This window comes from Sciurus vulgaris (assembly GCF_902686455.1).
Source record: "Sciurus vulgaris genome assembly, chromosome: 2".
In the NCBI taxonomy this organism is placed as follows: domain Eukaryota; kingdom Metazoa; phylum Chordata; class Mammalia; order Rodentia; family Sciuridae; genus Sciurus; species Sciurus vulgaris.
Window position 1 is genome coordinate 89926103 of NC_136462.1, and position 12281 is coordinate 89938383.

General features: G+C 42.4%; 1 protein-coding gene across 3 annotated transcripts; it reads left to right on the forward strand.

Annotated features, from left to right (window-relative positions):
- The first annotated feature begins 1950 nt into the window (after positions 1–1950).
- KNSTRN (kinetochore localized astrin (SPAG5) binding protein) lies at positions 1951–12002 on the forward strand. Of its 3 annotated transcripts, none has more exons than XM_079126433.1 (9): positions 1951–2234; positions 2401–2495; positions 5190–5319; positions 6043–6090; positions 6858–6963; positions 7139–7232; positions 8791–8846; positions 9578–9679; positions 10743–12002. In XM_079126433.1, exons 1-9 carry the CDS (start codon positions 2026–2028, stop codon positions 10872–10874), a joined length of 972 nt encoding a protein of 323 aa, XP_078982559.1. In that variant the 5' UTR covers positions 1951–2025; the 3' UTR covers positions 10875–12002. The 3 variants fall into 3 exon arrangements, with proteins under 3 accessions (XP_078982559.1, XP_078982560.1, XP_078982561.1); XM_079126434.1 differs by having other exon boundaries at positions 9578–9652; XM_079126435.1 differs by lacking the exon at positions 9578–9679.
- The last annotated feature ends 279 nt before the right edge of the window (positions 12003–12281 follow it).

Sequence of the window (12281 nt, forward strand, 5' to 3'; positions counted from 1 at the left end):
ACTACTCAGGAGGCTGAGGCAGGAGGATCACTTGTGTCCAGGAGTTCAGTTCAAGGCCAACCTGGGCAACACAGCAAGACCTTGTCCAAAACAGAAGAGGAAGAAGAAAAAGAAAGTAAGTCCTGCTACCAGGAAGAGGAGGCAATGACTAGCACCTAATTTGGGTCTGTCCCTCTAAGGAACCTCTCTTTTTATGTCCAAGTAGCTTTCAACCAGATGTTCTACATCTGCTCATCAGGGTTCTTTCTGGCTTCTCTGCACCATGGACTGTGTCCCTCTGTTATCACACAACCAGGCTGAGAGATCCCTGATCTTATCTGGGATAATAGGCCACAGGGAAGACATGGTGATCCATCTTCATAAGTACAAACACATGAGTAGAAGTTCTGCCTTAGGCTGGCAGGGTAGCTCAGTGCTATATAGCACATGTATAGCATGTATGAAGCCCTGGGTTCAATTTCTAGCACATGTGTGCTCACACATACACACACACCAAAAAAAAAAAAAAAAAAAAAAAAGAGAGAGAGAAGAATAAAAAAGAAAGGGCGACTTTAAATACATCCACGTACCAATAATTTCCAAAAGTACAGTCATTCCTAGGTATCCAAAGGGGTTTGGTTCCAGGAACCTCCGATTAACAAGATCCAAGAATGCTCAAGTCCTTTATTTAAAAAAAAAAAAAAAAAGGCTTAATATTTACATATAACCTATGCAATTCTCCCATATACTTTATAGAATCTCTAGATTACTTACAATGCCTAACAAAGTGTAAATGTTATATTTAATCACTGTATATCTACAACCCAGAATCTCCTCTGAGCTCAAGGCTTATATCTCCAACTGTCTACTTGACCACTACTCTAGAATGTCTCAAAGGTATTTAGAATTTTCCATGTTGAGAACTAAACTCTTACTTCCCTCCCACATAATAGTGACTCTATCCACACAATTATTCAGGCCTGGGAGTGATGCTGGGATACTCAGCATCTTCCTCTTTTCTCCCTCCCTTCCCTAAATCTAGCCTGAGACTCTACCTCCCAAAATTGTTGCACATGTGTCTGCCCCATCTCCACCACCAAGGCCTAGTAGCCATCATCTCTCACTGAACCATAGCAATATCCTCCCAACTGTCTTCAGACTATTCTCCAGAATGGACGCCATTGAAAGCCAGAGTAAGCTTTTAAAAATATAATTTGGATGATACTCTTCTGCCATAATGCTTCAGTGGCTTCCCTCATTACTCTTAAAATATTTAATCTCCTTATCATGGTCTATAAATGTTGCCATTCAACATCTCAAGGTTTTTTTGTTTTTGTTTTTGTTTATCTGTACTGTTGTCCTGTCTTCTGGAGAATATCTTTTCTCCAGTCCTACAGGAGAAAAACCCATTTTGCCTTGGGACTTCGCACTTCTTCCCATTCCCCAATGGCCATGTGATTAACTCCCTCTCATTCTTCCTGAGTCAAACACGACCTGAATCTTCCTTGATTCCCCAATTTACACTAAGCTGCCCTGCCTTTCTCTCATAAAATCTTATTCTTTTCCTTCATAGTTTAATCACAATTAAATAAACTCCAAGAGGGCAAAGTCAAGGTCAGTCAGGATATTTGCTCTCCCTCACCCCCACCAACCCACTTAGAAGAGTGCTCAGTGAATATTTGTCCAAAGAAATGAATGCATGAGCGAGTTTCTTGAATGAGAACTCGGCCCTGATTAGAAGTGACTTTCAATCTCTACTTAAATAAGGATAAGTGCTGATATATTTAGGAGTCCAACTAGGTGCCTTAGGTATTGCTGCCCACAGGCCTTTAGTTTTCATCCAAATAACCTGTGCTCCTGGCGGTAACCCTAACGACCCTAGACCAAATAAATAGGTTTGTGACGTGGACATTAAACGTGGTCACGTTTGCACCTCCTGCCGGGAACCACGCCTTGGCTCATTAGCTCCATTCAGGCCTGCCAAGTGCACCCCTTCCCCGCCTAGATCCGGGGCTTCCACACCTGTGCTCGAACCTTCCGTACAGCATGGCGGCTCCCAAAGCCGCGGCGCGGGGCAAACTCTTCCGCACAACAGGGTCGCCTACGGAACGTGACCCGCAACCCCGCCCTCCCAGCTCCCGGAAGTTTCCATTTGAAACCGAGGCGGCAGATACAACCCACTCCGCGGCGGTTGCTGCCGAGCCTCTTCTGGACGACAGCGGCCAGGATTACGAGCGGGAGCGGCGGGCATCTGAGTTCGTCTATCCCGGGGCTGGGTGTGGGGGCTGATGGGCTGGCGCGGGGTGGAGGCGCTTCTTCCCAGATCCCGAGCCTGGGCTGGCCGGGTCGCGCTTTCCCCCTGCTCTCCACCTGCTGAGGCTGGGGCCCAGCGCTGGATAATATTCACCTTGCACCTTCCAGGGCCCAGCCGTGCCGCCTCGTTACGATGACCAGTGTGGTTAAGACAGTGTACAGCGTGCAGCCCCCCTCCGTGCCGAGCGGCGGCCTGCCGGCAGGTGGGTATGCACACCATCCCCAACCCGGGTACCGCGGACCCGCCATGGAAGTCAGGCCGGGAGTACAGGGATCTAATTAGTGGTTGGTGATGTGGGGCGCGGAACGGGGAGGCCCTTCAGTCGGCTAGCCCCCTAGATCCAGGTTGTCTGGGTTTATGATGAGAGAGGAAGAACCATGTGGTAGGACCGGTACCCCACCACCACCACCGGTGCTGCTTTCACCAATTAGATTGAAGTTGCTGGTTGTGGTACAATATTGTCATTAAACTAGGATTTAGCTAGGGTACCTTGTTTACATCGATATCTGCACAGTGACTTTCATTAGCCATTTTCAATAAATGTTGAGTGAAGCGAGAGAGAGGTTTCAGGCTTAGCCAGAGTATTTGAGAACCTTGGGAGAAGAGAAAGACATGACTAAAAACATTGTTTTAATTGCTTTCCTGTCTTGCTCTGTGTTTTTTTTGCTTGTGGTTGAAAGTTATCTCAGGGTCTTCAGTGGTTGAGCTGCCTAATCTAGAGACTGTAGCATAGAATAAGCTCCAGACACCAGAAAACCGTTGTGGGAGATTATGATCCCTTCCCAGATGATTCCATGCAGCTGGTTGATAAGCAGTGGCAAGATTGATGTCTGAAGTAAATAGGCTTTTCTCCAAGACTTAAAGGGTTGTTCTCTTTGTCTTGCCTGCTTCAACACCTGAATGGTAATCCTGGCATCAGCAGGGGCTAGGCTTTGCTGGAGGATTGGTCTCCCCACACAGCCCTGCTGTCTTTGGTGCAGTGCTGCAGTCTCTGGCCATTTTCCAGACAAGAGGCAAATGTTCATTGCTTTCTCTTCCTATTTACATGAAATCGATTTGTTATTATTTCTAATTTATTAATACTTGAGAAGGATAAAATAAATGTTACCTCAAACCCATTTAATATTTGTTTTGTGTTATAAGTATGGAAAATAGAGCTGGAAAATTAAAAAAAAAAAAAAAAAACACTATAGAGCTGGGCATGGTGGCACATGTCTGTAATCCCTGTTACTCAGGAGGCTAGATAGAAGGATCATAAGTTCAAGGGCAGCCTGGGCAACTTTAAGAGACCCTATCTCAAAGTAAAAAATTTAAAAAGGCTGTGTATGTAGTTCAGCAGTAGGGTATCCTTGAGTTCAAAACCACATTTGGGTTTGATCCTCAGTACCACAGGAAAAAAAGAAAAATGAAGTGCGGGTTAGGTGAACATAAAAATATACCCTTAAATGATGTGTTAACCTGAGAGATCATATTTATTCTAAACTGTCAGGCAGCCAGAGTTATTCAGATTAAATCTTTGTTGTATACAAATAAAAATTTTCCTAAACTCTGCAAACTAGCACTTTGTACTTCATTTCTTCAACCTGACTTAATTGTTGTTATGGCTCTTAACTTAGGTAAAGTTTAAAGGGAACATGTTATAGGGAACAAAATGAAGTTAGTATAATTTAGAAAAGACAGGGCTGGGGTATATAGCTTAGTGATAGAGTGCTTTCCCAGCCTGGGCAAGGCTCTGAGTTCACTCTCCAACACCTAAAAAGAAAGGGGTCGGGGGGGGGGGGGGGGGGGGGGGAGGAAAGGAAAGCCTGTGTGTATATATATATTGTGTGTGTGTGTGTCGGGGGGGGGGGGGTCTTAAATAAGTTAGTTGAATTTGCTATGGAATATAAATTATAGATAATGTGTGGTGAAGGACTGGCTTAAGGCAATGGGGAATATTCTCTCCTTTGGGAAACAGGTATCTCATGGCAGGACCGTATCATGGTTATTCAGACATGGCCCAGCAGAGATCAAAAAGAATCCAAATAGAAGCTGGGCACTGTGGTGCACACCTTTAATCCCAGCGGCTTAGGAGACTGAGGCAGGTGGATCTCGAGTTCAAAACAGCCTCAGCAAAATCAAAGTGTTAAGCAACTCAGTGAGACCCTGTCTAAATAAAATACAAAATAGGCTGGGGATTTGGCTCAGTGGTTGAGTGCCCCTGAGTTCAATTGCCAGCACCAAAAAAAAAAAAAAAAAAAAAAAAAAAATGGGAAACCTCTAAACTTAATAGGATCAACAAAGTAAAAGGGCTGGTAATAGAGATGTCAGCCTGGAAGAAGGAAAGAAGACAGGTGATAGTTTAGAGGTGAAGGGCTGTGAAACAGCCCATGAAACTGAAGTATTTCATTTATACCAACAATAGTACTTAGACATCTTTTCATACGTGAGATACTCTACTAGGCTCAGAGGACACAGAGGTGACTTTTAGGGCAGTTAGGAAAACTTTCTGATGAAAATAAGCAACAGTTAATAGAAAAAGCCATTGGAGTGTTGCTGTAGGAAAATGTGCAGAGTGCTCTAGGAACTGAACAATATGAGACAACCTCATAAGTGTTTGATGACTTCCCAGTGGGATTTTTGCCCTGCTAACTCTGCTTTTCATTTAGCCCACACTTGTGTCAATCTCCACATTAACATTTATTCCCTTTAACCATTCAGTTTGATGTGTTAAATACACTAAATTATCACATTTAAAGAATTTTAGTTTCTATTGCAAACTAGTCTAGAAGACTTATTCTTTGAAATTAGTCTTCACAAACAAGATTGACCAGTACTTGGGATGGAATTGTGTGTTACAGGGTTGTAGCTGGTGGGTCATGGTGCTTTGGTTTCTCTCTCTTGTATTTCCTTGCAGATACACAAACTCGACCCACTTCTAAGAGTCTGTTACCTGTTAAGTCCAAAGAAGTTGATGTTTCCAGACATTTTCATTCAGGAGGTTCAGACAATGATATAAAAATCACCAAAGCAAAACGAGAGAATGGGTGAGAGCCGATCATTGATATCCAGGTAGAACCCTTGCCTATCATGCACAAGGCCCAAGGTTCAATCCCCAGCACTGCAAAAGACAAGACAATAAAAAAAAAAAAAAACCTTGTGGAAATTGCTCAGTACCAAGAATTAAAAAGTAGGGGTTCAGAAGCACCAGGCTCCTGAATGATAACCTGTGGCCAGGGATTCATATACCCTGAAGCAACACTGACCTATTTGTCAGGGCTCTCTGTGTCAATCTGTTCTGAAGGGAGATAGCAAGAATTATGGAAAGAGGTATTCTTTCCTCTCTCACATTTGCTCTGTGTATACAAATGGTAGCGCCATGGCCAAGCACCAGCCCCATAGGGCCTATTAGCCCAGGTTGCTGGTCTGAGCAAAGTCCAGCCCCATTGTAGGATGAATATGTGTCCCCTAGCCAGTGTTCTTTTCCTGATTGAGTTCAGTTGACATGAGATAGCCACACTATCTGGCGCATGAGCAGGTCTGTCAGGTTGTTGGGGTAGGCAGGAAGGCAACCTTTCCCTATTGATAATAAATCTTTCTCAATGTGCAACCAAAGGACATAGGCACTTAGGCTCTCAAGCCTGACTGTTTGCCTTTGACATAATCTCTGATTCTTTCTTCAGAAACTCAAGCTCTTTGTTCTGACTTGTTTACCACACAGTACAACAGTACTGATTCTCTGATTAATTTCTTTGTTTTTGCTTCTCTAGGCAGATGAAGCCTGCAGAAACTGCCGTCAAGAGGAACATCAGAAAGAGGTGAGCCTCAGGGTAAATGAACCTGGCCACCATTTTAGGGTAATGGGTCACATTCCCAGTTGTATGTCAGAATCACTCATGGGACTTGTTTAATGTATTATGGTCTGGGTAACTGAGAGGAATTTTCAGGGATAAGGCACAGCCAGCTGTGAGAACCATTGTTAGTGTAAGAATCAGTGGTGCTACCATCTTTAGTCTCAGATAAGAGCTTTCTGTGCTCCATGCCGGGACCACTGCTGATGCCCACCAACAGGAGTTTGGAATAGGTGTGTTTATGGCAGTGCAATAATTGTTCAATGGTGGAAGTAAATGTGGTGGTAAAATCCTGGACCTGTCTCTGTTTCAGTATAGTTTGAAAGTTTTGCAGTCTTGAAAACAGAGATAATAATAAGTTGAAAAGCCCATTCACCTAGGTTCTATTTTTTATCTATTAGGTGGGCATGTCTTTAAAGTTTTGAAGACAAAATACTAGTAAGCAAGAATTTCAAAATAAAGGATTAATATTGATGATGATAACAATGGCTATTAAATGTTTTAATAGCTGGGTTAAACATTATATATGGGTTTTCTTTTATTCTTCACAATAAGATTATGACATTGTGAGTGTAATCTTCACTCTAGAAATGAGTACACAGCCTCGGAGGTTATGAGGCTCACTGAGGGTCATGTAACACTATGTAATGAAAATGGTTCATACTTGTTTGAGTAACTCTGTAGCCCATACTCAACCCCTTTACATCTTCATATAAGTACAACTGTTGTTGCAGCTACAAACCATTGAGTAAGCAAAAATCAGAGGAAGAGCTCAAGGATAAAAATCAGCTCTTAGAGGCTGTCAACAAGCAGCTGCACCAGAAGTTGACTGAAACTCAGGTAAGAGACCCATCAGACCTCTGTCATCAGCTGCCACTGGGCTATGCATGTGGAATCCTTATGGGTGGGAGCAAGCTTCTGAAGGGCAGAAAAAAGAAGCATAAGCTATCTTGCCCATGAGCTCAGGCAAAGACCTACCAGAGGACAGTTCCTAATCTATGTGACACTCCAATAGGGAGAGCTGAAGGACCTGACTCAGAAGGTGGAGCTGCTGGAGAAGTTTCAGGACAATTGTTTAGCAATTTTGGAGAGCAAGGGCCTCAACCCAGGTAAGAGACAGCACATACATGCCTCCTAGTGAGGCAGCGCAGGTGCCCTTTGTGAATGGACTTTGGCAGCACAGCATCAGCTGACTCAGCTGGTTCAGGAGTTGCTTAGCAAAGCCCTAAAGATTTGTGAGAGCTTTTATTATTATCTGATGTTGATTTTTGCCTGACCAATAGATTTTCACAGGACCATAGAGAGAAATTTCTCATATCTGAACACTCTGCTATTCATTTGGTGCCAACAGGTATGACCTCACAAACAGACTGAAAAATCATGTTTCTTTGAAGAGAGGTAGAACTTAACTGATGCCTTTATCAGGGGGGAAGTGGGAAAGAGAGAGAATGGTGACTCAAGGGTTCCTAAATCTGGCTAATGAGCAATATCATGGTGACTAATGTGATACTGACTGATGAGTGTAGCACAGTAGTAGAGCACATGCTTAGGATGTAGGAAGCCTTGGGTTTAATCCCAATACCCCCAAAAAAGTGACTCCTATTCAGATCCTGTCCCTTGAGTAACAAAGACCAGACCAGAATCTGCAGCAGAGAAGAGAGTGAAAGAAGGAATTCCCCAAAGACTATAGGATGGCCAGCACAATGGTACATGCCTGTAACCCTTGCTACTCAAGAGGCTAAGGAAAGGACCTGGCATGATCATGTGTGCCTGTAATCCCAGCAGCTTGAGAGGCTGAGACATGAGGCCTCAGCAACTTAGCAAGGCACTTAGCAACTCAGACCCTATCTCTAAATAAAATATTTTTAAAAGGGCTGGGGAATGTGGCTCAATGGTTAAGTGCCCCTGGGTTCAATCCCTGGTACCAAAAAGAAAGAGGCTAAGACAGAAGGATTGAAAGTTCATTGTCAGCCTGGGCAATTTAGTAAGACTATAGCCGAAAAAATTTTTTATAAAGACTATAAGACAACCTCAGGCTGAGTTGAGGAGCCAGGAAATACCAGGGAAGGGGCCTTGGCCTCCTTGAATGAAGGAAGGCTAACTTTGAATAGGACTGGTTAAGTTTAACCTGTGGGTAGCAGTTCTGGTTTTTGTTTTGTTTTGGTACTAGGGATTGAACTGAGGGCCTAGGGATTGCTAAGCACATGCTCTACCACTGAGCTACGTCCCAGTTCCATTTAGATCCTCTTTATCGTTACCATAAACCTTTTGTATATTTCAAACAGGTGCATGCGCTATTGCCAAAAATAATAATAATTTTTTTAAGGCTTGAAAAACTTTTAAGAATAGTTTTTGTGTTGTAAACAAAGCAAAAAATCCCATGTACACATTTTCTCTGGTCAAATTTTCCACTAAGTTAAGAAGCAGAATGAATTTTTGGCTTTTCTCTTTATACAGACCTAAAGGGAAAAGAGGTAAAATACAGCTCTGAAGGGCAGGCATGGGTGACCCTGCCCAAGTGAAAACTCAGGGCAGAAAGTCTAAGAACAGATACTTAAAGTTCCCTTGGAAATACTCCTCTGCTTGTCCAAGGAGGGATTTTTGTTTTGTTCTGTTTAAGGTGCAATTCCCAGGTGTGGCTGATTTTGTTGTATACATCCCTTTTAGGCAGTGAGACCCTTGCGTCACAGCAGGAACCTACTATGGATCACACGGACTCTATGGTGAGGGCATGAGTGTGAATGGGCAGGGCCATATGACTTTGGGGCCCTGTAGATCTCAGACGGTCTCTAATATATGCTCAGCAAACCCCAATAAGCAGCCTTTGGTTATCCACAATAATAAAAGAGAGCAATAGAATGTATACTCAGTAGTGTATTTTACCTGAAAGGTAGCTTTGTGCTTACAAATATAAGAAAGTCTGAATTGAAAAGGTACTACTTTAAAACACATAATAGGTTGAACCCCTATAGAGAGCTTTCTGATCTCTCTAGTCCACACTTCATCATATTTCTCCCCACTAGTCCTTTACTGAGAACTGGGATTCAGAGGTCCAACCTACTAAATTTGAACTTGCAGTTTCTTTTTGGTTCTCTCCTTGGAAAAAGAAGGTAATACATTTGAACTTAAAGCCTCTCATACATGCATGATATTTCGCCTGGAAGATCAATTGTCATCTTAGATTTGTAGAATATTAGCTGTAGAAGCCTTCTCAGCTCCTTCAGGCTATTAGTCACCCCTTCTGTGGCTGCCATATTTTGTTGCTAAGGCCTGTGTAGCACAGAGCCCATCACAGAGAAGTAATCTGTATGGTAGACTGAGTTCCTCAGGATAACCCAAGTAGAGAGCTGGGCAAGTGCATTCAGTGCTTAGCAGTTGACAATGAATGGAAGGGATATTAACCACCATCTAATTCATGTGGAGATTTGTTTATTACATTGTACTTTCCTCTTAGTTGCTGTTAGAAACTTTACAAGATGAATTGAAACTTTTTAATGAAACTGCCAAGAAGCAGATGGAGGAGTTACAGGTAAGGGCAGACATCACCTTGAAGCAAGTGTAGATTGTGTTTTTGTGGTACTGGGAATTGAACCCGGGGCATTCTATCTCTGGGCTATATTCCCAGCCCCTTTTTAATTTTATCTTGAAATAGGGTCTTACTAAGCTGCCCAGGCTGACCTTTAAGCTTGTGATCCTCCTGCTTTCAGCCTCCCAAATTGCTGGAATTACAGATACACACTACTGCCTGTCTTTATTTTTAATAAACTATTTTGAAATAATTTTAGATTTTCAGAAAAGTTGGAAACATATTTTGGAAAACTCAATTCCCCTAAGAGTAACAGCTTATATCATCATCATACATTTGTCAAAACTAAGAAACCAGCATTGGTAATTCCAGCTACTCAGGAGGCTAAGCCAGGAGGATCACAAATTCAAGGCCAGCCTCTGCAACATAGTGCAAACCTGTCTCAAAATGAAGAGGTAGGGGGAAGGGCTAGAGTGTAGAGTGTAGCTCAGAGGTAGAACACTACTGGGTTCAATTCCCAGTACTTGGCAGGTATGGGCGGGGGTGTTTGTAAAAAGAAACCAACACTGGTAAATAACTGTTAACTACATTCCAAGACTTCATTTGGACTTCCTCATTTTTTTCCCCCACTAACTTTCTTTTTCTGTTCCTGTGGATTCACATCTCCAGGGCATGAGGCAGTGGGCAGCACAGTTAGTTGTTCAAAGTAGACAATTGAGACCTATGTGAAATCCATGCTCTGAAATTTTGATATCTCAAGAAAGAGACTGGTAGTAAGAAATCCAGATTCTTGGGTCTAGATTGCTTCAGATTGCTTGGGTGAATCATGGGTTATTACATGGAACTTAGAGAATTTCATTGCTCCAGTTTATATACAGGAATATAGAGAACAGTTGCTAATAATATAATATATTATTATATAGAGAACAGTTGCTAAAACCAACTCAGATAAACAAAATCCAAGATAGAAAATGCAACATTTGTTGGTCTTCTTCAATGAAATAGAAGTATAATGTTCTGGTGTGGGTATTGTCTTTCCTGTGAGTCAAGAGTTTTAAGTGTGTGTTTTCTTTTGGAATGCCTTTCCTTGCAGGCCTTAAAGGTAAAGTTGAAGATGAAAGAAGAAGAAAGGGTTCGATTCCTAGAACAGCAAACTTTATGTAATGGTCAAGTCAATGATTTTACAACAGCCCTGGAGGAAATGGAGCAGCTATTAGAAATGTAATAAAAGACAAGTGGCCAGATGGCTCCCTGTTGGGGATAAAATTCTCAGAGGAAGTCACTTAAGACATCTTGGCCATGATCTTCTAAGACTTACCATCCCCAAAGTGAAAACAGTTTCTGCAGTAGGATTAAGGGCAGTTTATGCTAGAATAGAGGTTCCTCCTTTAAACAGCTTTCCCCACCTTCAGATTGGTCAACTCCCCTGAGTATCACATGTAGATAATGGAGGCCTGTAAGAGCAGACCTGGAAGCTTGATTCAACCTTGTAGGCAACAAAGCCTCACACCATTAGAATCAGGAGACTTAAGCAGCTACAGCCAGAGACTAGAAGGTCACATTCAGGTTACAGGAAGAAACCCTTATTTACAGCAGAGCACAGGAGCTCCCTGAGACATCATTGAGGAGCAGTGCTATCCCCTTCTAACTTAGAACACACACTGTCCCATCCTGGTTGGGCTTTTATATATCATTGTAAACTCATGAACTTGAAGTTTCTGGTTTAACAAATGGGGCGGAGGTATAGATAATAATAACACCTACCTGAAACAATACATCTTGGAGCTTTTAATCTAAATCACATCTGGTTTTTTTTTTTTTTTTTTTTTTTTTTTAAGTACTACTTTTGAAATAAATATTTATACCAATATTCTGAAGCATGAAAGTAGCTTTGACCTAAATATGTCAACTGAACATTATTATAAGTTCAAGATATTTTGATTTACCCAGAATATTTTTCTTCCACTCATTGAGCATTCACTAGCCCTCTGCCTTCCAGGATCCTTGGGTGGTTCCTCCATTTGTAGCAGGGGTGCCAGGCTCCATTCACCTGGCTTGTGGCCGGTCACTGTCAGTGTTCTCCTTATATACCTACTTCTTGCCTAGCACAGCTAACCCTGGGCCCAGTCCCTATCCCACAGATTATATAGTCCATTGCCCTGAAGTCCACAATAGACTCCCCTCAAGTTTACCAAAGTCACAGTCAGGTTTCCTGCTTAATCAAAGTAGGCAGACTTTTCTTTCGGCCATCTCCCATTCTTTCTGCATCTCCCAATTTCATCCCCCAAATACCCAACTCTTAAGCATCTTTAAGACTTCCCAGAGCCCCCCAATAAAACCAAGTAACACTCCACCCTGGCTTAAAGGACTACAATTGCTTGCCCTCACATAGTTGGTTATGTCACAAATATTTTGAAGAGGGGAATCCATCAATGAGAAAGACTAAATATTTCCTTCTACCCACTTTCAGGATATTCATAATTTAAAGGATTATTTACCCACGTTTGTAATTGGTATTTCTGACCAAAAAAAGCTTCTCAGTTGAAAAGGGAGGGTGGGACATTCACTTGTGCTATCCTCACTACTTCTTGCCAGGCCTTGCTAGTTTACTCCTAGGAATTTAATTATCTGT

What these genes read in the sequence shown, in the direction of transcription:
- KNSTRN (XM_079126433.1), top strand. Translation starts at nt 2,026, where the DNA reads ATGGCGGCTCCCAAAGCCGCGGCGCGGGGCAAACTCTTCCGCACAACA. An exon ending in GAGCAAGGGCCTCAACCCAG is followed by an intron (nt 7,233 to 8,790) that starts GTAAGAGACAGC and finishes CATCCCTTTTAG; the next exon opens with GCAGTGAGACCCTTGCGTCA. An exon ending in TGGATCACACGGACTCTATG is followed by an intron (nt 8,847 to 9,577) that starts GTGAGGGCATGA and finishes CTTTCCTCTTAG; the next exon opens with TTGCTGTTAGAAACTTTACA.